Here is a 26,274-nt window from a genome sequence, read left to right on the forward strand (position 1 = left end):
CTAATGGATGGCAAATTTCTGATTGTGCCAGATTAGGCACATGGTCACAGTCACCAAGTCCAGAAGGAAGGTGGCCAAGAAAAGCCTGTGGGAGAACTGGTCATAAGAGCTTGCTTTGTCATCTAATTCCCGCATGTAGTGAGCTGTCCCCATATTGTCACAGTGGCGGTCATAGATATGGGCTATGTGCACAGTAGGATCATTTAAAGCTTTTGAACCTGGCATTTGGGCGGGTACAGTACAGTGGGTTGTCGCTGATATCAAGGAATCGCAACATAGGGAGGTTATCAAACAAAGATTTCTCCAAAACGTGTAAATGGTTGGACTGAATTAGTAAAACCTTCAAGGAATTCCCTGGAGGCAGTAAGTTGTCGGGTAGAGTATCCAGGTCTGTTTTGTAAAAGGTCAGCATTTCCTATGATTTAAGTGGATGAAGGACAGTACTAGATTGGTGTTACTGAAAGTGATGCTGGCCCCAAAATTCCGTCTTAAGTTGACAAGGGGGACAAAGGTATTTGGATGGAAATTGCTCAAAATTGTGCTTACTATGGATAAACTTCTTACGCGCACTTACTCCTTAAAGAAGCCCGGTCCAAAATGTTCAACTCCATCTCCACCAGGGCCTTGGTAGCGTAACTCCACATCCTCCAGGGCGGAGTGTTGTCCTTACCAAAATAAAGGCAGTTGTTAAACAACACCGGCTGTTTCAGTTTCACAAGACCTTGTAAGATGGCAGGAGTTAATCTTTTGATATGCTTCCCAGGTCCAGGTAATCAAGATGTTCCAGGTCTTGGAAGGATCCTTCCTCAATGTATTTGATAATGAGGCCGAGGTCCAGCTTCACAAGTCTGCTGAGTTTGCTGAAAGGTTGATTGGTGATGTATCTAATGACACTGTATAGCATGTAAAACTCTTCAAGATTCTGTATGTCACTGAAAGTATTTGTTATGAATTCAATGATTTCATTTCGATAATAGACAAGCATCTAAGGATCCTTAGAGGGAGGAACCAGCGAGGGTTGAGTTCTTGAATCTTGCTTCTATCTAGACTTACATGCTGACCAGACAGCACGCATGTTGATTTTGTCCCTCCACACCAGACGCGATCAGGACACGCAGGTTGAAATATCGAAACAAACTCTGAACCAATTATATTAATTTAGGGACAGGTCGAAAAGCATGAAACATTTATGGCAATTTAGCTAGCTAGCATGCTGTTGCTAGCTAATTTGTCCTGGGATATAAACATTGGGTTGTTATTTTACATGAAGTTAACAAGGTTCTCTACTCCGACAATTAATCCACAAACAAGACGGTAAACCAGATTAGTTTCTTGTCAACTTGTCAGCTAGTTATCATTAAGTTGTAAAGTTTAAAGACCCTCAAGGCTTTGGAAGGTGGTGTGAGAGATTTCCTTTAAACCACAGTCAACTAGATAAAGTATTTTAATTTTGCTCCCATCCTGCACGAGCTGGGATTCTCCCAAATCCCTAAGATTCGCTTTTCACCTCCACACACACACACACACACACACACACACACACACACACACACACACACACACACAGAGACCGACAGACAGACATAATTCAAGTATCATTCGCGTTGCCAGACTTTAATGACCTCTAGTGTATTCATATGTGGGCAGGCATTTGTTTGACTTACTCCTCTGCTGGTTTTCAGTGGATTAGTCATCCTGGCCAGGGCTAACGTGTTTAGGGTTGCCATGACAACAGTCAAACTTTGTCAGAGCAATTCACCCATTGAGTGCCTTTAGCTTCAGCTAGCTGAGCTGACTCTAGAGGCTCTTTTACCACACATCCCGGCAGGAGAGCAGGAAGAGACAGAGCAGAACAACTGAGGGGAAGGTCTGGTATATTCAACATTTAATTTAGAAATTGTTGGATTATTTATCCTGTGTTCTTTTCCATTTGTGTGGATGCGCATAGTGAATATTATGGAAACACTTGAACTACAGTATCTATAGACAGTGCAGCGCATAGTTTGATTTCAGATTATCATTATACCTGGCATGGAGCATTAGACAATTGCACAATATAAGTTATTCTAATAATAATTTTCAATGGACAAATGGGTTTATTTGTTAAGACTATGTTGTTCAATACTGCAATAAAGTTATGCGTAGATCATGTAAAGGTGTAAGATCATTTTAGCAAACTGGATCAAATTAAGATCCTACACTTGTAGGACTCCAAGTTGGAGGCCTACACGGTGATATGATTTGAACCATGTCGTCTAATAGTCTAAAACCCAAAAGTGACTATTAACTAACTCCTCTGCGCTTTAAGATGTGTGACACTCAGAATCTCCAGCCAGTTGAAGTAGTGGACCCTGAGGTGGATGAGGGGTCTGGCATCCCCCCAGCGGAGAAGGTGGATCCAGGGGAGGAAGTATCCAATCCTCCCACAGAGGAAAGCCTTGACTCTGGGGAGACGATGCAGGACAGCCCTGAGGAAGCAAAGAGGGAACCAGAGAACAAGGCCGAGGGAGAGCTAAGCCAGACAACTGCACCCGACCATTCAAATGAGTTAAAACCTCCCCTTGTTAGTATACGAAAAGGTATTGTGCAAGTGCAGTGGCTTGCGAAAGTATTCACCCCCCCCTTGGCATTTTTCCTATTTTGTTGTCTTACAACCTGGAATTAAAATAGATTTTTTGGGGGGTTGTATCATTTGATTTACACAACATGCCTACCACTTTGAAGATGCAATCTTTTTTATTGTGAAACAAACAAGAGCCACCTTTTGCCGCAATTACAGCTGCAAGTCTAGGGATACGTCTCTATAAGCTTGGCACATCTAGCTACTGGGATTTTTTCCCATTCTTCAAGGAAAAACTGCTCCAGCTCCTTCAAGTTGGATGGGTTCCGGTGTACAAAATCTTTAAGTCATACCACAGATTCTCAATTGGATTGAGGTCTGGGCTTTGACTAGGCCATTCCAAGACATTTAGATGTTTCCCCTTAAACCACTTGAGTGTTGCATTAGCAGTATGCTTAGGGTTATTGTCCTGCTGGAAGGTAAACCTCTGTCCCAGTCTCAAATCTCTGGAAGACTGAAACAGGTTTCCCTCAAGAATTTCCTTGTATTTAGCGCCATCCATCATTCCTTCAATTCTGACCAGTTTCCCAGTCCCTGCTGATGAAAAACATCCCCACAGCATGATGCTGCCACCACCATGCTTCACTGTGGGAATGGTGTTCTCGAGGTGATGAGAGGTGTTGGGTTTGCGCCAGACATAGCGTTTTCCTTGATGGCCAAAAAGCTAAACTTTTGTCTCATCTGACCAGGGTACCTTCTTCCATATGTTTAGGGTGTCTCCCACATGTCTTATGTCGAACACCAAACATGTTTGATTATTTTTTTCTTTCAGCAATGGCTTTTTTTCTGGCCATACTTCCGTAAAGCCCAGCTCTGTGGAGAGTATAGCTTATTAAAGTGGTCCTATGGACAGATACTCCAATCTCTGCTGTGGAGCTTTGCAGCTCCTTCAGGGTTATCTTTGGTCTCTTTGGTGCCTCTCTGATTAATGCCCTTCTTGCCTGGTCTGTGAGATTTAGTGGGCGGCCCTCTCTTAGCAGGTTTGTTGTGTTGCCATATTCTTTCCATTTTTAAATAATGGATTTAATGGTGCTCCGTGGGATGTTCAACATTTGGGATATTTTTTTATAACCCAACCCTGATCTGTACTTCTCCACAACTTTGTCCCTGACCTGTTTGGATAGCTCCTTGGTCTTCATGGTGCCGCATGCTTGATGGTGCCCCTTGCTTAGTGGTGTTGCAGACACTGGCCTTTCAGAACAGGTGTATATATACTGAGATCATGTGACAGATCATGTGACACTTCGTTTGCACACAGGTGGACTTTATTTAACTAATTATGTGACTTCTGAAGCTAATTGGTTGCAACAGGTCTTATTTAGGAACTTCATAGCATTTATTTCATTTATTTCTTGAAACAAGTTATTTTTTTCATTTCACTTCACCAATTTTGACTATTTTGTGTATGTCCATTACATGAAATCCAAATAAAAATACATTTAAATTATAGCTTGTAATGCAACAAAATAGGAAAACTACCAAGGGGGATGAATACTTTTGCAAGGCACTGTATATGGGTAGAACTATAGACATACAGGAAGTACAAACACAGACCATGCCATACAGTACATATAGATGTGAAGCTCTGATTTTATTGGCCACGAAAATAGACAGTCATGTTTTGCCATATCAACAGACGTGGGTGTGAGTGGACACAGGCGAATAGGAGCTCACAACCCTAAAAGCACCAATCACACGGCATCGGCAGCTCTTCCTTCCTCAACTGCCAGTACAACTGTGAGTATTTACGAAGTCAAGACAGCTGAAAGGGTACAAAGGGCATTAACCCCTCAGTCATTTTAACTTTTGATGGGCAACAACTGATCAGTTATTCATATCTCACAATATGGGTGAAGTTTCTTAATGTGGAAAACCCTAAACCCTGTCTCCCTAAACGAATGTCACAGTAGCTCCGCCAGGTTGTGTTTTCTTTCACTCCCATTCTGTCTGGATGTGATTAGGTTTCAGGGAAACGGACGATGGTACTCTCCAACGAAGCCAGGAAAGAGATGGCCAAGCAGGCCAGGGCTGCCAAGGATGAGCGTCGGGCCATGCTAGACGCCCGCCACAAGTACCTCATAGCCAAGCTTGTGGACAGTGTGAGCCTGGGGGAGACTGAGGTGGAGGAGGCCTTTATATCGGATGACAAGGTAAGGGGGGTGGGGGGTTTGGTCAGACATTCACAAAATGCATCCAAACTCCAATAATACTAACTGTCATAAACTCTGCTCTAGTTCAATTTGATAGAGGAGTTTTTTGCGCCTAATGGATCAAAGAGGTTGATATTCTTCTATCAAGACATGAAAGCGGTAAACTGACCTTTCTCTTCATTGTCATCATTAAAAAAATGGAGTGAAGAACATCAGTCCTATAATATTACATGATGGTCCTTTCCCCATCTCCCTTTTTTCAGCCTTCATCAAACCACCCAACCTGGGCAGACACAGTCAGTTCTACCCCCGGGCAGAAAAAGCTCTTTGTCACCACTGGAACTTCAGAGGTAACGTTTTGCTGCAGAACTGATTGAAGTCGGTGTTGGTTCTACTTCTACTTGAAATCCTCGTCCGGAACTTCTTCCATTTAATAATTATCTCTGACAAAAGTTTCTAGCCCTAAAAGGGGACTTGAATGCCATCATGGCTTTCCAAGACACAGGCTGTAATTTTCACATTGTTTCTTTAAAGTATACAGTCCTGCACTCAACACCTTGCAGGCATAGTCATGGGGAAGAACAGTCTTCGTGAAATATACCAGAGCCACCCTTCTCCAAACAAGCGTGTCAGAATTACCTCATAATTACTAGTTTGGTAATGTTTGTATTACGTTGGTATTGGAGACAGAGCCTCTGCCACTTCTTAAGTGTTGATTTCCATGGTATCAGTAAAAAACAAGACGCTTTCTTTGTTTCTCTCATTCACCAGACCATGTGATGGGTTGGCTCTTATGTTTCAGGCCTTACTTGAAAAGTGTTTGTTTTTCTTGAGAACGACAGACAAGGCCATAACGACCGCCAATGTTTCTCAGGTCAGTAAGCCTAGCGTTTCTGGCCACCACTTTAGTGGCACTGTTTATGGATTGTTTCATTGTTGTGCTATTGCTCTTGTACTACTTGTTTCTTCCAGGAAGTGAATTTCGGAATGCTAGACTGCACTAATGGGAGCATTTTGTACAGTATGGAGAAACTGTTCTCACAAATTATGCTGCCTGCACTCAAGTCTCAAGAGGTAATTCCCTATTGAGTATAATGCCCTATCAACATGCATGCTAAGTTGTTCAAAGTAGACAGAATAATCAAACACAACATAACAGGGCGCTGTAGTGAAGTGGACGACACAACAGTGGTAGGCCTGATCACCGACAACAATGAGACGGCCTATAGGGAGGAGGTCAGAGAACTGGCAGTGTGGTGCCAGAACAACAACTTCTCCCTCAATGTGAGCAAGACAAAGGAGCTGATCGTGGACTACAGGAAAAGGCGGGCCGAACAGGCCCCCATTAACATCAACGGGGCTGTAGTGGAGCGGGTCGAGAGTTTCAAGTTCCTTGGTGTCCACATCACCAACAAACTATCATGGTCCAAACACACCAAGACAGTCGTGAAGAGGGCACGACAACACAGTTTCCCCCTCAGGAGACTGAAAAGATTTGGTATGGGTCCCCAGATCCTCAAAAAGTTCTGCAGCTGCACCATCGAGAGCATCTTGACCGGTTGCATTGCCACCTGGTATGGCAACTGGGGCCAAGCTTTCTGCCATCAAAGACCTATATTCTAGGTGGTGTCAGAGGAAGGCTCCAAAAATTGTCACAGACTCCAGTCACCCAAGTCATAGACTGTTATCTCTGCTACAGCACGGCAAGCGGTACCGGAGCGCCTAAGTCTAGGTCTAAAAGGCTCCTTAACAGCTTCTACCCCCAAGTCATAAGACTGATGAACACTGTATCCAATGGCCACCCAGACTATTTACATTGACCCCCCCACCCAAACCCCTTTGTTTTTACACTACTGCTACTCTGTGTTTATCTATGTATAATCACTTTACCCCTACCTACATGTACAAATTACCTCGAATAACCTGTACCCCCGCACATTAACTCGGTACCAGTACCCCCTGTATATACCCTCGTTATTGTTATGTTATTGTGGTACTTTTTATTTAGTAAATATTTTCTTAACTCTGTTTCTTAAAACTGGGACGCAATCGTTCCACCGGCCAATAGCCAGGGAAAATACAGCGCGCCATATTCAAATAAAATGATATAAAAATCAAACTTTCATTAAATCACACATGTAAGATACCAAATTAAAGCTACACTCGTTGTGAATCCAGCCAACATGCCAGATTTCAAAAAGGCTTTTCGGCGAAAGCATAAGATGCTATTATCTGATGATAGCACAACAGTAAACAAACAGAGTAGCATATTTCAACACTGCAAGCACGACACAAAACGCAGAAATAAAATATAAATCATGCCTTACCTTTGACGAAATTATTTTGTTGGCACTCCAATATGTCCCATAAACATCACAAATGGTCCTGTTGTTCGATTAATTCCGTCGATATATATCCAAAATGTCAATTTATTTGGACCGTTTCATCCAAAAAAACACAGCTTCCAACTTTCACCACTTCACTACAAAATATATCAAAAGTTACATGTAAACTTTACCAAAACATTTCAAACTCCTTTTGTAATACAACGTTAGGTATTTTTAAACGCTAATAATCGATCAATTTGAAGACGGGGTGATCTGTGTTCAATACAAAAAGAAAACAAACTGACGCAACATTTTTCGTAACGTGCCTCTCTCAAAAAATTTACTTCATGTGACCCTCATTTACGATAGCCCTACTTCTTCATTACACAAAGGAATAACCTCAACCGATTTCCAAGGACTGGTGACATCCATTGGAAGCGGTCGGAACTGCAAGCAAGTCCATTAGAAATCTGGTGTCTCTAAGAAAACTCATTCAAAAGACAGTGACATCAAAAAAATAAAAATTCTGAATGGTTTGTCCTCAGGGTTTTGCCTGCTACATAAGTTCTGTTATTCTCACAGACATGATTCAAACAGTTTTAGAAACTTCAGAGTGTTTTCTATCCAAATCTACTAATAATATGCATATCTTATATTCTGGGGATGAGTAGCAGGCAGTTGAATTTTGACATGCTATTTATCCGAAAGTGAAAATGCTGCCCCCTGCCCACAATAAGTTTTAAGGGCTTGTATGTAAGCATTTCACGATAAGGTCTACTACACCTGTTGTATTCAGCGCATGTGACATATACAATTTGATTTGAACTCTCCTATATCTCCTCTACTTCAACCCCAATAAATGTTTTGTTCAATGCTCACCAGAATTGGGGCTCCATGAAGGATGGACTTCAGAATGCTCAGATTCAGGACTTCCTGAGTTCAGTGGACAAGTTCATTAGCAACCTCTCCTCCGCCAGACTGAATATGGAGGGAAGGTTCCAACTCCACAGAGTGGACACTGGACAGAGCCTAAGCAGCCTGCTAGGCCCAGCAGACTACACAGCTGCAGGTATAGAAGTTACCTAAGTTATGGTTTTGAAGTTTTTGTGTGTGATTAGCGACTGTCCAATCTGTTGTATGTTGTGGGAAATGTATTAATTCTTACTTATTTGCCTGTCACTGTTATGCCAAGCAATTATTCCCCCTTAGGGATTAATACAGTTGATTTAATTTAATTTAATTGGTAGTCCTGTGCAAAGACCCTCTGAAAAATCTATTTGAGTAGAATAGACGATGTATAGTACATCCACAGGAGGCTGCTGAGGGGAGGACGGCTCAAAATAATGGCTGGAATGGCACAAACAGAATGGCATCAAACACATGGAAACCATGTATTTGATACCGTTCCCCCGATTCCACTCCAGCCATTACCACAAGCACGTCCTCCCCAATAAAGATGCCACCAAACTCCTGTGAGTACATCCTACAAGGGCAGATACTGGACATGAACAAGCATCATAGAGAAACGTCAACGTCAGCGGTACTGCTAAGCTCATACTGCATATGAGAAAAGAAATGCTCAAAGTAAGTATGTAGCATAGACAGTTTGACTCTTCCCTCCAGCCAATAACTCCGAACTGGTGGAGGAGCTGGAGGGAGTTCTCCTTCACTGGGCCCACCAGATCGAACAGGTGCTGACAGAGGGCGAGCAAATGAGGAAGGAGGCCGATGACATAGGGCCCTCTGCTGAACTGGAGCATTGGAAAAGCCGCATGACCACTTTTAACAGGTACCCATACTCACTTGTCATGCCACCCACCAGAACAATCCCCCCTTTTTCTGACACAGGTGTCAACTCCACACTCAGTCTGTCTCATTACAAACCTTAGAACATCTGTTACATTTACGTAATTTGGCAGACATTAGGGTCAAGTGCCCTGCTCAAGGGCAAGGCCCTTTCGATTACTGGCCCAATGCTCTTAACTGCTATGTTTCCTGCCTATTCCAATGAATTGTTCTGTTATGCTGGCGAATGCTGCATGTCTTGTTTGGTGTGTTGGTTGAGAGCACACTAGTCTATATTGAATGTGATCTATGTTTTCTCAGCCTAATGGATGAGATCAAACGACCTCATGTGAAGAAAGTTATTGGAGTGCTGCAGGTGGCCAAGTCAAAGACACTAAGGACTTGGAGAGAGCTGGTCAGTTTCACTCTCTCTATTTTCTATATACTGTATAAGTAAAGGCCTCTATTTTCTATATACTGTATAAGTAAAGGCCTCTATTTTCTATATACTGTATAAGTAAAGGCCTCTATTTTCTATATACTGTATAAGTAAAGGCCTCTATTTTCTATATACTGTATAAGTAAAGGCCTCTATTTTCTATATACTGTATAAGTAAAGGCCTCTATTTTCTATATACTGTATATGTAAAGGCCTCTATTTTCTATATACTGTATAAGTAAAGGCCTCTATTTTCTATATACTGTATATGTAAAGGCCTCTATTTTCTATATACTGTATAAGTAAAGGCCTCTATTTTCTATATACTGTATATGTAAAGGCCTCTATTTTCTATATACTGTATAAGTAAAGGCCTCTATTTTCTATATACTGTATATGTAAAGGCCTCTATTTTCTATATACTGTATAAGTAAAGGCCTCTATTTTCTATATACTGTATATGTAAAGGCCTCTATTTTCTATATACTGTATATGTAAAGGCCTCTATTTTCTATATACTGTATAAGTAAAGGCCTCTATTTTCTATATACTCTATATGTAAAGGCCTCTATTTTCTATATACTCTATATGTAAAGGCCTCTATTTTCTATATACTCTGTATGTAAAGGCAGGCATTTATTATCAGTTACATTCAGTCAATTTTAACATGGATATTTTGAATTCAAGTGTTACTTTTTGGACTAATGCTCATATATGCTTATAATATATATGCATATAATGCTTGAATTGCACTGTTGGTTAATGGCCAGTAAGTAAGCATTTCTCAGTAAGGTCTACACTTGTTGTGTTCGGCGCACGTGACAATTAAAGTTTGATTTGATATCCTGCTACAGAGTACAGTGATTTTCATTGTGCATTTCACACAGTTCAGTGGGGTTGTGTGGAAGTAAAATCAAGCCCTGTAGAAACATAACACAAGTCTTATCTGCTGTAGGATGGAAACATCACTGTTGTGGCAAATGAAGCAAAAGACAATGTGAAATACCTCTACACATTGGAGAAGTTCTTTGGCCCACTTGGAAAGTGCACTCCGGTAAGAACGTTGACATCAAACAACATTTTATTGGTTGCATACACATATTTAGCAGATGTTATTGCAGCGAAGTGCTTGTGTTCCTAGCTCCGACAGTGCAGTAATATCTAACAATACACAACAACACGCACAAATCTAAAAGTAAAAGAATGGAATTACTAAATATAGAAATATTTGGACGAGCAATGTCGGATTCCGGAGTATATATATACTGTGTGTGTGTATATATACAGTTAATTACATTTTAATACATACATATAGACATTATATAGACAGTATGTGATGGGATAAACAGACATTATGGACAGTATGTGATGGGATGTACAGACATTATGGACAGTATGTGGTGGGATGTACAGACATTATGGACAGTATGTGATGGGATGTACAGACATTATAGACAGTATGTGATGGGGTGTACAGACATTATGAACAGTATGTGATGGGATGTACAGATATTATGGACAGTATGTGATGGGATGTACAGACATTATGGACAGTATGTGATGGGATGTACAGACATTATAGACAGTATGTGATGGGGTGTACAGACATTATGAACAGTATGTGATGGGATGTACAGACATTATGGACAGTATGTGATGGGATGTACAGACATTATGGACAGTATGTGGTAGGATGTACAGACATTATGGACAGTATGTGATGGGATGTACAGACATTATGGACAGTATGTGATGGGATGTACAGACATTATGGACAGTATGTGGTAGGATGTACAGACATTATGGACAGTATGTGATGGGATGTACAGACATTATGGACAGTATGTGGTGGGATGTACAGACATTATGGACAGTGTGTGATAGGATGTATAGACATTATGGACAGTATGTGATGGGATGTACAGACATTATGGACAGTATGTGATGGGATGTACAGACATTATGGACAGTATGTGATGGGATGTACAGACATTATGGACAGTATGTGATGGGATGTACAGACATTATGGACAGTATGTGATGGGATGTACAGACATTATGGACAGTATGTGGTGGGATGTACAGACATTATGGACAGTATGTGGTGGGATGTACAGACATTATGGACAGTATGTGGTGGGATGTACAGACATTATGGACAGTATGTGGTGGGATGTACAGACATTATGGACAGTATGTGGTGGGATGTACAGACATTATGGACAGTATGTGATGGGATGTACAGACATTATGGACAGTATGTGGTGGGATGTACAGACATTATGGACAGTATGTGGTGGGATGTACAGACATTATGGACAGTATGTGGTGGGATGTACAGACATTATGGACAGTATGTGGTGGGATGTACAGACATTATGGACAGTATGTGGTGGGATGTACAGACATTATGGACAGTATGTGATGGGATGTACAGACATTATGGACAGTATGTGGTGGGATGTACAGACATTATGGACAGTATGTGGTGGGATGTACAGACATTATGGACAGTATGTGGTGGGATGTACAGACATTATGGACAGTATGTGGTGGGATGTACAGACATTATGGACAGTATGTGGATAGAATGTGTAGTATATCTGAGGAATAGTATATGTACAGCAATAGTTAAATAGGGTGGCCTTGACTAGAATACAGTATATACATGTGAAATAGGTAAAACAGTATGTAAACATTATTAAAGTTACCGGTGTTTCATGTCTATGTACATAGGGCAGCAGCCTTTAAGGTGCATGGTAGAGTAACCGGGTTGTAGCCGGCTAGTGACAGTGACTAAGTTCAGGGCAGGGTACTGTGTGGAGGCTGGCTAGTGATAGCTATTTAACAGTCTAATGGCTTAGAGATAAAAATCTGTTTTTCAGTGATATCAGGGTGGGTGGAAATATGCAATAGATAGATGAAAATGCTGCCAAATAATATTCTTAGACTATATATTCTGAAGGCTAGAAATTCTAATGCTTATGACTTTAGCCATTCGGATTAATGCTTTTGCAAAGTGCAAACAGTCCTCACAGCCTTAGCTCATGTATGTTTATATGCAGATCCTTGGAACTATGCATGCCACAAACAAACATAGGATATAAGACGACAATACTAAAACACTGCACCTGTATGTGTACGACCAATTAGACAAGACATGTCCCTGTTTATTACCTCTTCTAGACGACCATGTTGGAACACATCCCCAGCCTGATGAACAGCATCCGTATGATCCACAGCATCTCCCAGTACTATAACACCTCAGAGAGAATGACCTCTCTCTTTGTCAAGGTCACCAACCAGATGATTACAACCTGCAAGGCCTACCTATGCCAGGATGTGGCCAAGGTCTGGGATCATGACAGGTATTTATCCGGATATAATAATATATGTGATCACTGAAGGAATTGAACCCACAACCTAGGCATTGCTAGCAGCACAATCTTAGCAAATGAGCCACACAGCTGGCTGTCATCCTCCCTGGTACAAAATCAATGATGCTCTGCAATTGTTCTGGTCTGCTGAAGTAAACATGTATTACACGTCCTTAGCAGTGTTCCTGCCTGGTTGCTACAGAAACACGAGTGGACATTATTAATGTTTTAAACCTGTATTGTCAGATTTATGACGTTGCATTCTTAACATAAAAAAATGCCCCTTGTTATATATATATATATATATATACAATGCATTCGGAAAGTATTCAGACCCCTTGACTTTTTTCACATTTTATTACGTTACAGTCGTATTCTTAAATCGATTAAATAGTTTGTTCCCTCAACAATCTACACACAATACCCCATAATGACAAAGCAAAAACAGGTTTTTAGAATTGCAAATGTATTAAAAATAAAAATAAAAAACAGAAATAAAATATTTACATAAATATTCATACGCTTTGCTCAGTACTTTGTTGAAGCACCTTTGGCAGCGATTACAGCTTCGAGACTTCTTGTGTATAACACTACATGCTTGGCACACCTGTATTTGGTGAGTTTCTCCCATTCTTCTCGGCAGATCCTCTCAAGCTCTGTCAGATTGGATGGGGAGCGTTGCTGCACAGCTATTTTCAGGTCTCTCCAGAGATGTTAGATCGGGTTCAAGTCCGGGCTCTGGCTGGGCCACTCAAGGACATTCAGAGACTGTCCCAAAGCCACTCCTGCGTTGTCTTGGCTGTGTGCTTAGGGTCGTTGTACTGTTGGAAGGTGAACCGTCGCCCCAGTCTGAGGTCCTGAGCGCTCTGGAGCAGGATTTCATCAAGGATCTCTCTGTACTTTTCTCTGTTCATCTTTCCCTCAATCCCGACTGGTCTCCCAGTCCCTACCGCTGCAAAACATCCCCACAGCATGATGCTGCCACCACCATGATTTACCATAGGGATGGTATCAGGTTTCCTCCAGACGTGACGTTTGGCATTCAGGCAAAAGAGTTCAATCTTGGTTTCATCAGACCAGAGAATCTTGTTTCTTATGGTCTGAGTCCTTTGGGTGCCTTTTGGCAAACTCCAAGCAGGCTGTCATTTACCTTTTACTGAGGAGTGTCTTCCGTCTGGCCATTCTACCATAAAGGCCTGATTGGTGGAGTGCTGCAGAGATGGTTGTCATTCTGGAAGGTTCTCCCATCTCCACAGAGGAACTCTGGAGCTCTGTCAGAGTGACCATCGGGTTCTTGGTTACCTCTCTGACCAAGGCCCTTCTCCCCCGCTTGCTCAGTTTGGCTGGGCGGTCAGCTCTAGGAAGAGTCTTGGTGGTTCCAGACTTCCATTTAAAAACGCTGAAGGCCACTGTGTTCTTGCGGACCTTCAATGCTGCAGACATTTTTGGTAACCTTCCCCAGATCTGTGCCTCGACACAATCCTGTCTCTGAGCTCTACGGACAATTCCTTCGACCTTATGGCTTGGTTTATGTTCTGACATGCATTGTCAACTGTGGATCCTCATATAGACAGGTGTGTGCCTTAATGGAAACAGGATGCACCTGAGCTCAAAGTCTCATAGCAAAGGGTCTGAACACTTACAATAAGGTATATCTGTTTTTTAATACATTTGCAAACATTTCTAAAAACCTGTTCTCGTTTTGTCATTGTGGAGTATTGTGTGTAGATAAATAAAGAAAACATTGAATTTAAATACATTTTAGAATAAGGCTGTAACGTAACAAAATGTGGAAAAAGGGAAGGGGTCTGAATACTTTCCGAATGCATTGTGTGTGTATGTATATATATATATATATATTGGGTTCACTTAGAAATGTCCTTGTTTTTGAAAGAAAAGCACATTTTTGGTCAGAAATACAGTGTAGACATTGTTATTGTTGTAAATGACTACTGTAGCTCGAAACGGCAGATTTTTTAATGGAATATCTACGTCGGCATACATAGGCACATTATCAGCAACCATCACTCCTGTGTTCCAATGGCACGCTGTGTTAGCTAATCCAAGTTTATCATTTTAAAAGACTAATTGATCATTAGATAACACTTTTCCAATTATGTTTGCACAGCTGAAAACTGTTGTACTGATTAAAGAAGCAATAAAACGGTCCTTCTTTAGACTAGTTGAGTATCTGGCGCATCAGCATTTGTGGGTTCGATTACAGGCTCAGAATATATATATATATACAGTGGGGAGAACAAGTATTTGATACACTACCGATTTTGCAGGTTTTCCTACTTACAAAGCATGTAGAGGTCTGTCATTTTTATCATAGGTACACTTCAACTGTGAGAGACGGAATCTAAAACAAAAATCCAGAAAATCACATTGTATGATTTTTAAGTAATTAATTTGCATTTTATTGCATGACATAAGTATTTGATCACCTACCAACCAGTAAGAATTCCGGCTCTCACAGACCTGTTAGTTTTTCTTTAAGAAGCCCTCTTGTTCTCCACTCATTACCTGTATTAACTGCACCTGTTTGAACTCGTTACCTGTATAAAAGACACCTGTCCACACACTCAATCAAACAGACTCCAACCTCTCCACAATGGCCAAGACCAGAGAGCTGTGTAAGGACATCAGGGATAAATTGTAGACCTGTACAAGGCTGGGATGGGCTACAGGACAATAGCCAAGCAGCTTGGTGAGAAGGCAACAACTGTTGGCACAATTATTAGAAAATGGAAGAAGTTCAAGATGACGGTCAATCACCCTCGGTCTGGGGCTCCATGCAAGATCTCACCTCGTGGGGCATCAATGATCATGAGGAATGTGAGGGATCAGCCCAGAACTACACGGCAGGACCTGGTCAATGACCTGAAGAGAGCTGGGACCACAGTCTCAAAGAAAACCATTAGTAACACACTACGCCGTCATGGATTAAAATCCTGCAGCGCACGCAAGGTCCCCCTGCTCAAGCCAGCGCATGTCCAGGCCCGTCTGAAGTTTGCCAATGACCATCTGGATGATCCAGAGGAGGAATGGGAAAAGGTCATGTGGTCTGATGAGACAAAAATAGTTTCTACAATGTAGAAAATAGTAAAAATAAAGAAAAAACCTTGAATGAGTAGATGTGTCCAAACTTTGACTCGTACTGTATATACAGTGGGGAGAACAAGTATTTGATACACTGACAATTTTGCAGGTTTTCCTACTTACAAAGCATGTAGAGGTCTGTAATTTTTATCATAGGTACACTTCAACTGTGAGAGAAGGAATCTAAAACAAAAATCCAGAAAATCACATTGTAGGATTTTTAATGAATTTATTTGCAAATTATGGTGGAAAATAAGAATTTGGTCACCTACAAACAAGCAAGATTTCTGGCTCTCACAGACCTGTAACTTCTTCTTTAAGAGGCTCCTCTGTCCTCCACTCGTTACCTGTATTAATGGCACCTGTTTGAACTTGTTATCAGTATAAAAGACACCTGTCCACAACCTCAAACAGTCACACTCCAAACTCCACTATGGCCAAGACCAAAGAGCTGTCAAAGGACACCAGAAACAAAATTGTAGACCTGCACCAGGCTGGAAAGACTGAATCTGCAATAGGTAAGCCGCTTGGTTTGAATAAATCAACTGTGGGAGCAATTATTAGGAAATGGAAGACATACAAGACCACTGATAATCTCCCTTGATCTGGGGCTCCACGCAAGATCTCACCCCGTGGGGTCAAAATGATCACAAGAACGGTGAGCAAAAATCCCAGAACCACACGGGGGGACCTAGTGAATGACCTGCAGAGAGCTGGGACCAAAGTAACAAATCCACCATCAGTAACACACTACGCCGCCAGGGACTCAAATCCTGCAGTGCCAGACGTGTCCCCCTGCTTAAGCCAGTACATGTCCAGGCCCGTCTGAAGTTTGCTAGAGAGCATTTGGATGATCCAGAAGAAGATTGGGAGAATGTCATATGGTCAGATGAAACCAAAATAGAACTTTTTGGTAAAAACTCAACTCGTCGTGTTTGGAGGACAAAGAATGCTGAGTTGCATCCAAAGAACACCATACCTACTGTGAAGCATGGGGGTGGAAACATCATGCTTTGGGGCTGTTTTTCTGCAAAGGGACCAGGATGACTGATCCGTGTAAAGGACAGAATGAATGGAGAGATTTAGATTTTGAGATTTTTTGTGAAAACCTCCTTCCATCAGCAAGGGCATTGAAGATGAAACGTGGCTGGGTCTTTCAGCATGACAATGATCCCAAACACACCGCCCGGGCAACGAAGGAGTGGCTTCGTAAGAAGCATTTCAAGGTCCTGGAGTGGCCTAGCCAGTCTCCAGATCTCAACCCCATAGAAAATCTTTGGAGGGAGTTGAAAGTCCGTGTTGCCCAGCAACAGCCCCAAAACATCACTGCTCTAGAGGAGATCTGCATGGAGGAATGGGCCAAAATACCAGCAACAGTGTGTGAAAACCTTGTGAAGACTTACAGAAAACGTTTGACCTCTGTCATTGCCAACAAAGGGTATATAACAAAGTATTGAGATAAACTTTTGTTATTGCCCCACTGTATATGTACACAGTTTTAAGTCGGAAGTTCACATACACTTAGGTTGGAGTCATTAAAACTTGTTTTTCAACCACTCCACAAATCTCTTGTTAACAAACTATAGTTTGGGCAAGTCGGGTAGGACATCTACTTTGTGCATGACACAAGTAATTTTTCCAACAATTGTTTACAGACAGATTACTTCACTTATAATTCACTGTATCACAATTCCAGTGGGTCAGAAGTTTACATACACTAAGTTGACTGTGCCTTTAAACAGCTTGGAAAATTACAGAACATGGTGTCATGGCTTTTGAAGCTTCTGATAGGCTAATTGACATAATTTGAGTCAATTGGAGGTGTACCTGTGGATGTATTTCAAGGCCTACCTTCAAACTCAGTGCCTCTTTGCTTGACATCAGGTGAAAATCAAAAGAAATCAGCCAAGACCTCAGCAACAAAATTGTAGACCTCCACAAGTCTGGTTCATCCTTGGGAGCAATTTCCAAACGCCTGAAGGCACCACATTCATCTGTACAAACAATAGTACGCAAGTATAAGCACCATGGGACCACGCAGCCGTCATACTGCTCAGGAAGGAGACACGTTCTGTCTCCTAGAGATGAACGTACTTTGGTGCGAAAGTGCAAATCAATCCCAGAACAGCAGCAAAGGACCTTGTGAAGATGCTGGAGGAAACAGGTACAAAAGTATCTATATCCACAGTAAAACGAGTCCTATATCAACATAACCTGAAAGGCCGCTCAGCAAGGAAGAAGCCACTGCTCCAAAACCGCCATAAAAAAGCCAGACTACGGTTTGCAACTGCACATGGGGACAAAGATCGTACTTTTTGGAGAAATGTCCACTGGTCTGATGAAACAAAAATAGAACTGTTTGGCAATAATGACCATTGTTATGTTTGGAGGAAAAAGGGGGAGGCTTGCAAGCCGAAGAACACCATCCCAACTGTGAAGCACGGGGGTGGCAGCACCATGTTGTGGGGGTGCTTTGCTGCAGGAGGGACTAGTGCACTTCACAAAATAGATGACATCATGAGGAAAGAAAAGTATGTGGATATATTGAAGCAACATCTGAAGACATCAGTTAGGAAGTTAAAGCTTGGTTGCAAATGGGTCTTCCAAATGGACAATGACCCCAAGCATACTTCCAAAGTTGTGGCAAAATGGCTTAAGGACAACAAAGTCAAGGTATTGGAGTGGCCATCACAAAGCCCTGACCTCAATCCTATAGAACATTTGTGGGCAGAACTGAAAAAGTGTGTGCGAACAAGGAGGCCTACAAACCTGATTCAGTTACACCAGCCCTGTCACGAGGAATGGGCAAAAATTCACCCAACTTATTGTGGGAAGCTTGTGGAAGGCTACCCAAACGTTTGACCCAAGTTAAACAATTTAAAGGCAATGCTACGAAATACTAATTGAGTGTATGTAAACAGCTGACCCACTGGGAATGTGATGAAACAAATTAAAGCTGAAATAAATCATTCTCTCTACTATTATTCTGACATTTCACATTCTTAAAATAAAGTGGTGATCCTAACTGACCTAAGACAGGGAATCTTTACTAGGAATAAATGTCAGGAATTGTGAAAAACTGAGTTTAAATGTATTTGGCTAAGGTGTATGTAAACTTCCGACTTCAACTGTATGTGTATATATATATATATATATACACACACACACAGTGGCAAGAAAACTGTATGTGAAACCTTTGGAATTACCTGGATTTCTGTATAGATTTGTCATAAAATTTGATCTGATCTTCATCTAAGTCACATCAATAGACAAACACAGTCTGCTTAAACTAATAACACACAAACAATTGTACGTTTTCATGCCTTTATTGAACACACTGTGTAAACATTCACAGTGCAGGGTGGGAAAAGTATGTGAACCCTTGGATTTAATAACTGGTTGACCCTCCTTTTTGCAGCAATAACCTCAACCGAACATTTTCTGTCGGAGCGGATCAGACCTGCACAACGGTCAGGAGGATTTTTGGACCATTCGTCTTTACAAAACCATGTCAGTTCAGAAATATTATTGGGATGTCTGGTGTGAACTGCTCTTTTGAGGTCATGCCACAGCATCTCAATCGGGTTGAGGTCAGGACTCTGACTGGGCCACTCCAAAAGGCATAGTTTCTTCTGTTAAAGCCATTCTGTTGTTGATTTACTTCTGTGTTTTTTGTCGTTGTCCTGTTGCACCACTCAACTTGTTGAGCTTCAATTGGAGGACAGATAGCCTTACATTCTCCTGCAAAATGTGTTGATTAACTTGGGAATTCATTTTTCCGTCAATGATAGCAAGCTGTCTAGGCCCTGAGGCAGCAAAGCAGCCCCAAACCCCGATGCTCCCTCCACTATACTTTACAGTGGGGATGAAGTTTTGATGTTGGTGTGCTGGGCCTTTTTTTCTCCACACACAGTGTTGTATGTTCCTTCCAAACAACTCAACTGTAGTTTCATCTGTCCACAGAATATTTTGCCAGTAGTGCTGTGGAACATCCAGGTGCTCTTTTGCAAACCTCTGGCGTGCAGCAATGTTTTTTTTGGACAGCAGTGGCTTCTTCCGTGGTGTCCTCCCATGAACACCATTCTTGTTTCGTGTTTTACGTATCGTAGACTCGTCAACAGAGATGTTAGCATGTGCCAGAGATTTCTGTAAGTCTTTAGCTGAAACTATAGGATTCTTCTTATCCTCATTGAGTATTGTGCGCTTTGTTCTTGCAGTCTTCTTTGCAAGACGGCCACTCTTAGGAAGAGTAGCAACAGGGCTGAACTTTCTCCATTTATAAACAATTTGCCTTACCATGGACTGATCAACATCAAGGCTTTTAGAGATACTTTTGTAACCATTTCCTGCTTTATGCAAGTCAACAATTCTTAATCTTAGGTATTTTGAGATCTCTTTTCTTCCAGGGATGGTTCACATCAGGCAATGCTTCTTGTGAATAGCAAACTCACATTTTGTGAGTGCTTTTTATAGGGCAGGGCAGCTCTAACCAACAACTCCAATCTCGTCTCATTGATTGGACTCGAGGTTAGCTGACTCCTGACTCCAATTAGCTTTTGGAGAAGTAATTAGCCAAGGGGTTCACATACCTTTTCCAACCTACACTGTGAAAGTTTAAATTATGTATTCAATATAGACAAGAAAATATAATCATTTTTGTGTTATTAGTTTAAGCACACTATGTTTGTCTATTGTTGTGACTTAGATGAAGTTCAGATCAAATTTGATGACCAATTTATGCAAAATCCAGGAAATTCCAAAGGGTTCACATACTTTTTCTTGCCACTGTATATATACTGTATGCCATAATTATACCACATTATACATATAAATATACCCCATATTAATCAATCTCCATGTGTGACAAATTAAACCCTGAATGAAAAATATTGATTTATTTTGCAATCTAACAAACTGCAGCTATAAAACCATTTCGACCTATTTCTGTAAAGTACGTAAGCCTCTGAAATTGAAGTAGGAATGCAGGCAATTTTTCAGCACAGTCATGGTATGCAAGCAATATTATAAGTCACCCAATAACTACTTGCAGAAAGTGGCCCTGCTTTCCAACTCAAAGACTCTGTAAACTGCAGTACTATGCTCATATTTCAGGACAAATCTACTCTGAAAAATGTTGCTTCATTCATAAGTACATTTGTCTATTCTAGAGGACATTCAAATTAAAGCAGTTAATTTGACATTTTAGCTTCCAAATAATCAACAACTATGGTGATGCATGTGAGGTTATGTTTAAAGTTGTGCTTAAGTAAAGTAAACCTGTGTCTGTGCCAAGCAACTATTGCGAAATAAATATTATAGTATAATTATATTATTCACACTTTGGAAGGATTTCTATGCCTTATTTGTTAGCATATGAAACAGTGTTATTGAAGGACGTCTATGGCATGTCTCCTCTCAGAAACGAGATGTTGAGGAGGATCAGAGAATGCACACAGCTCAACCAGGAGTATCAGCTGTGCTTCCAGAGGGTGCGAGGGAAGCTTCGGGACAACCCCAACGACAAGCAGTTTGAGTTCAGGTAAACTTTTCTTTTCCTATTCTCAGTTACCTGAGAATAGGAAAAAACTCAGTTTTACCAATAAAATAGTTCAAAAACGAATTTAGCACACCTCAAATAAACACTTCATCTGTGTCACTGCAGTGAGAATTACATCTTCGGCAAATTCGACACATTCTGCAAGCGACTGGAGAAGATTGCAGACATGGCCTCCATTTTGGAGGACCTCGCATCTCTGCAACACATGAAAGTGGAGGGGATCGAAAAGATCTTTGTTCGCTATCAGACCATTGTGACCACCGCCAAGTCCAAGACCTACAATGTGCTTGACCACCGCAAGTTGGAGGTACTATTTTATTTTAATTATATATTTTACCTATATTTTACCAGGCAGGTCAATTAAGAAAAACATTGCATTTACAATGATTGCCTGGCAAGAGACATAAAGCCTACTGTGGGGCAGGGGGCGGGGATAAAAATAAAACACAGACGGAAGACACTTGTCAACAGTACAGATACATCACCAGACAGACAGTGGAAGCAAAGCACATCACGACAAGAAAGGCATCGCCGCACTACATGAAGAGAGTCCTATGGCAACAAACACCATGGCACAAACAATGTTAAGGGCAGACAACAGAACAAGAGAAAACGACAAAGTGTCAGACCACAATACAAGTAGCATAGCACTACTGAATAGCCAAATGGACAGATAGAGGCAACAAATAATAGCAGCGCAAGCAGCCAGTCAGAAAACAGAGTGAGAGTGTCCATGATTGAGTCCTTAATATCAAATGTATGATGACGTGCTGGTTGTAAAAACAGACGATAATACCAATTGATCAATCTGGCTAGTACAACTGCCATAACTCCATGAAACTGTAATAAAATGGTTTCTGTGAGGGTTTTAAGTTGATCGAAAGCATTGTATTGAATTGTCTCTGAATTGTATGCGTGCTACAGATCCTGCTCTTTGCTCAGTTTGACAGTGACTACACAGAGTTCAAGTTCCAGATCCAAGGACTCTTCCAGTCTCTCCAGTCATTGCTAGTGACCTGGTTTGAGCAGTCACTAACCGTGAGTTCTGATCCAAAAGTCTCTATGACATCTAAGGGTACCAACTAATCTCGAATTGTAAAGCATGCTTCTATGATGATTGGTCACCTTTCACTTCGCTGAATTCTTTCTCTACCATTAGACTGAGCGAATGCTTGAACTCCTCTCTAAGTTTGAGAATGGCGTCGGTAAGCAGCTGGACCTCACAGACAAATACATGGCAGTACTGCAGCGCTATAGCCGAGACCTGGAGCTTGTCAGGAAGCTCTATCAAAAGCAGAAGGACAACCCTCCCATTCTGCGAAACATGCCTCCTGTGAGTCCAGCAAATTGGTAGCATTTCATGATGAATTATGTGTTTTTCTTCCAGCATTCTTAAAAATAAAGGAGAGCCGCACACTCTAGGAGCTCAGATGCAAAAAATATTTAATTTACCAACGTTTCGACAGGCAAGCTGTCTTCATCAGGGTACAATCACAGACACTGCGGGATGACTCGTTTATATAGTGTCAAGACACACAGGTGTCTGTAATCATGGCCAAGAGTGGCCTAATATCATTGGTTAATTTCTCAAATATTAAAATGGCATAGAAAGAGCAGCATACAATAAATACAAATGGATGGCATACGATCATAGACTCACTTAAGACCACACAAGCCTACAAACAACCACAATGGCAAAGTCACAACAATCACAAGAATCAATCAATCAATCAATTTTATTTTATATAGCCCTTCGTACATCAGCTAATATCTCGAAGTGCTGTACAGACACCCAGCCTAAAACCCCAAACAGCTAGTAATGCAGGTGTAGAAGCACGGTGGCTAGGAAAAACTCCCTAGAAAGGCCAAAACCTAGGAAGAAACCTAGAGAGGAACCAGGCTATGAGGGGTGGCCAGTCCTCTTCTGGCTGTGCCGGGTGGAGATTATAACAGAACTATGCCAAGATGTTCAAAAATGTTCATAAGTGACAAGCATGGTCAAATAATAATCATGAATAATTTTCAGTTGGCTTTTCATAGCCGATCATCAAGAGTTGAAAAACAACAGGTCTGGGACAGGTGGCGGTTCCATAACCGCAGGCAGAACAGCTGAAACTGGAATAGCAGCAAGGCCAGGCGGACTGGGGACAGCAAGGAGTCACCACAGGCGGCAGTCCCGACGCATGGTCCTAGGGCCCAGGTCCTCCGAGAGAAAGAAAGAGAGAAGGAGAAAATTAGAGAGAGCCAAGATTTTCAAAATTTCCATAAATGACAAGCATGGTCAAATAATAATCAGGAATAAATCTCAGTTGGCTTTTCATAGCCGATCATTAAGAGTTGAAAACAGCAGGTCTGGGACAGGTAGGGGTTCCATAACCGCAGGCAGAACAGTTGAAACTGGAATAGCAGCAAGGCCAGGCGGACTGGGGACAGCAAGGAGTCACCACGGCCGGTAGTCCCGACGTATGGTCCTAGGGCTCAGGTCCTCCGAGAGAAAGAAAGAGAGAAGGAGAAAATTAGAGAGAGCCAAGATTTTCAAAATTTTCATAAATGACAAGCATGGTCAAATAATAATCAGGAATAAATCTCAGTTGGCTTTTCATAGCCGATCATTAAGAGTTGAAAACAGCAGGTCTGGGACAGGTAGGGGTTCCGTAACCACAGGCAGAACAGTTGAAACTGGAATAGCAGCAAGGCCAGGCGGACTGGGGACAGCAAGGTGTCATCATGCCCGGTAGTCCTGACGTATGGTCCTAGGGCTCAGGTTCTCAGAGAGAAAGAGAGAACGAGAGAATTAGAGAGAGCATACTTAAATTCACACAGGACACTGGATAAGACAGGAGAAGTACTCCAGGTAACCAACTGACCCTAGCCCCCCGACACAAACTACTGCAGCATAAATACTGGAGGCTGAGACAGGAGCGGTCAGGAGACACTGTGGCCCCATCCGAAGAAACCCCCGGACAGGGCCAAATAGGAAGGATATAACCCCACCCACTTTGCCAAAGCACAGCCCCCGCACCACTAGAGGGAAATCCTCAACCACCAACTTACAATCTTGAGACAAGGCCGAGTATAGCCCACAAAGGTCTCCACCACAGCACAAACCAAGGGGGGGCGCCAACCCAGACAGGAAGATCACGTCAGTAACTCAACCCACTCAAGTGACGCACCCCTCCTAGGGACGGCATGAAAGAGCACCAGCAAGCCAGTGACTCAGCCCCTGTAACAGGGTTAGAGGCAGAGAATCCCAGTGGAGAGAGGGGAACCGGCCTGGCAGAGACAGCAAGGGCGGTTCGTTGCTCCAGAGCCTTTCCGTTCACCTTCACACTCCTGGGCCAGACTACACTCAATCATATGACCTACTGAAGAGATAAGTCTTCAGTAAAGACTTAAAGGTTGAGACCGAGTCTGCGTCTCTCACATGGGTAGGCAGACTGTTCCATAAAAATGGAGATCTATAGGAGAAAGCCCTGCCTCCCGCTGTTTGCTTAGAAATTCTAGGGACAATTAGGAGGCCTGCGTCTTGTGACCGTAGCGTACGTATTGGTATGTACGGCAGGACCAACTCGGAAAGATAGGTAGGAGCAAGCCCATGTAACGCTTTATAGGTTAACAGTAAAACCTTGAAATCAGCCCTTGCCTTAACAGGAAGCCAGTGTAGGGAAGCTAGCACTGGAGTAATATGATCAAATTTCTTGGTTCTAGTCAGGATTCTAGCAGCCGTATTTAGCACTAACTGAAGTTTATTTAGTGCTTTATCCGGGTAGCCGGAAAGTAGAGCATTGCAGTAGTCTAACCTAGAAGTAACAAATGCATGGATTAATTTTTCTGCATCATTTTTGGACAGAAAATTTCTGATTTTTGCAATGTTACGTAGATGGAAAAAAGCTGTCCTTGAAACAGTCTTGATATGTTCGTCAAAAGAGAGATCAGGGTCAAGAGTAACGCCGAGGTCCTTCACAGTTTTATTTGAGACGACTTTACAACCATCAAGATGAATTGTCAGATTTAACAGAAGATCTCTTTGTTTCTTGGGACCTAGAACAAGCATCTCTGTTTTGTCCGAGTTTAAAAGTAGAAAGTTTTCAGCCATCCACTTCCTTATGTCTGAAACACAGGCTTCTAGCGAGGGCAATTTTGGGGCTTCACCATGTTTCATTGAAATGTACAGCTGTGTGTCATCCGCATAGCAGTGAAAGTTAACATTATGTTTTCGAATAACATCCCCAAGAGGTAAAATATATAGTGAAAACAATAGTGGTCCTAAAACGGAACCTTGAGGAACACCGAAATGTACAGTTGATTTGTCAGAGGACAGACCATTCACAGAGACAAACTGATATCTTTCCGACAGGTAAGATCTAAACCAGGCCAGAACTTGTCCGTGTAGACCAATTTGGGTTTCCAGTCTCTCCAAAAGAATGTGGTGATCGATGGTGTCAAAGGCAGCACTAGGGTCTAGTAGCACGAGGACAGATGCAGAGCCTCGGTCTGACGCCATTAAAAGGTCATTTACCACCTTCACAAGAATGGCTTCAGATCAAAGTCCACGTTGAGACCGAAGGGAGCAAGGGTCTTTAAGTTAAAGATCCAGGCAGCCTCTCGTTTTAACAATAAATGATCAAGGTCACCCCCTCTCCTAGTGAGGGTGACATGTTCGATGCCAATATAACGCAGAGACGAAATCGAGTGGCCTGCCTCCAAAAAGTGGGCCGCAACTGGGTAGGTCAAGTTTTGGCACCTAATGGTGCTACGATGCTCTGAGATACGTACTTTTAATTCACGCTTTGTTTTACCCACTTCATTTTTACCACAAGGACAAGTTATAAGATAAATAACTGCCTTAGTGGAGCACGTAATAACACCTTTGATTGGGATCGATTTCCCTGTTTGTGGGTGTTTGAAGGATCTGCA

At 41.9% G+C, this 26,274-nt stretch overlaps 1 protein-coding gene and 1 pseudogene across 1 annotated transcript in view; one reads left to right on the forward strand and one right to left on the reverse strand.

Annotated features, from left to right (window-relative positions):
* LOC139532909 (leucine-rich repeat-containing protein 15-like) lies at positions 1 to 1,694 on the reverse strand (annotated as a pseudogene).
* Positions 1,695 to 1,790: 96 nt separating this feature from the next.
* Positions 1,791 to 26,274, forward strand: part of dnah5l (dynein, axonemal, heavy chain 5 like) — a 73,563-nt gene continuing 49,079 nt past the window's right edge. The window contains exons 1-17 of the mRNA XM_071328458.1: positions 1,791 to 1,867; positions 2,309 to 2,579; positions 4,257 to 4,357; positions 4,582 to 4,770; positions 4,855 to 4,929; positions 5,034 to 5,120; positions 5,573 to 5,644; positions 5,743 to 5,844; positions 7,980 to 8,166; positions 8,721 to 8,886; positions 9,204 to 9,297; positions 10,277 to 10,375; positions 12,508 to 12,689; positions 21,220 to 21,339; positions 21,463 to 21,664; positions 22,300 to 22,395; positions 22,517 to 22,690. Of these exons, the coding sequence (XP_071184559.1) occupies positions 2,309 to 2,579; positions 4,257 to 4,357; positions 4,582 to 4,770; positions 4,855 to 4,929; positions 5,034 to 5,120; positions 5,573 to 5,644; positions 5,743 to 5,844; positions 7,980 to 8,166; positions 8,721 to 8,886; positions 9,204 to 9,297; positions 10,277 to 10,375; positions 12,508 to 12,689; positions 21,220 to 21,339; positions 21,463 to 21,664; positions 22,300 to 22,395; positions 22,517 to 22,690 (2,217 nt within the window). The 5' untranslated portion in view covers positions 1,791 to 1,867. The remainder of the gene's footprint in view (positions 1,868 to 2,308; positions 2,580 to 4,256; positions 4,358 to 4,581; positions 4,771 to 4,854; positions 4,930 to 5,033; positions 5,121 to 5,572; positions 5,645 to 5,742; positions 5,845 to 7,979; positions 8,167 to 8,720; positions 8,887 to 9,203; positions 9,298 to 10,276; positions 10,376 to 12,507; positions 12,690 to 21,219; positions 21,340 to 21,462; positions 21,665 to 22,299; positions 22,396 to 22,516; positions 22,691 to 26,274) is intronic.

The sequence above is a fragment of the Salvelinus alpinus genome, chromosome 10 (genome assembly GCF_045679555.1).
Source record: "Salvelinus alpinus chromosome 10, SLU_Salpinus.1, whole genome shotgun sequence".
Taxonomy (NCBI): Eukaryota; Metazoa; Chordata; class Actinopteri; order Salmoniformes; family Salmonidae; genus Salvelinus; species Salvelinus alpinus.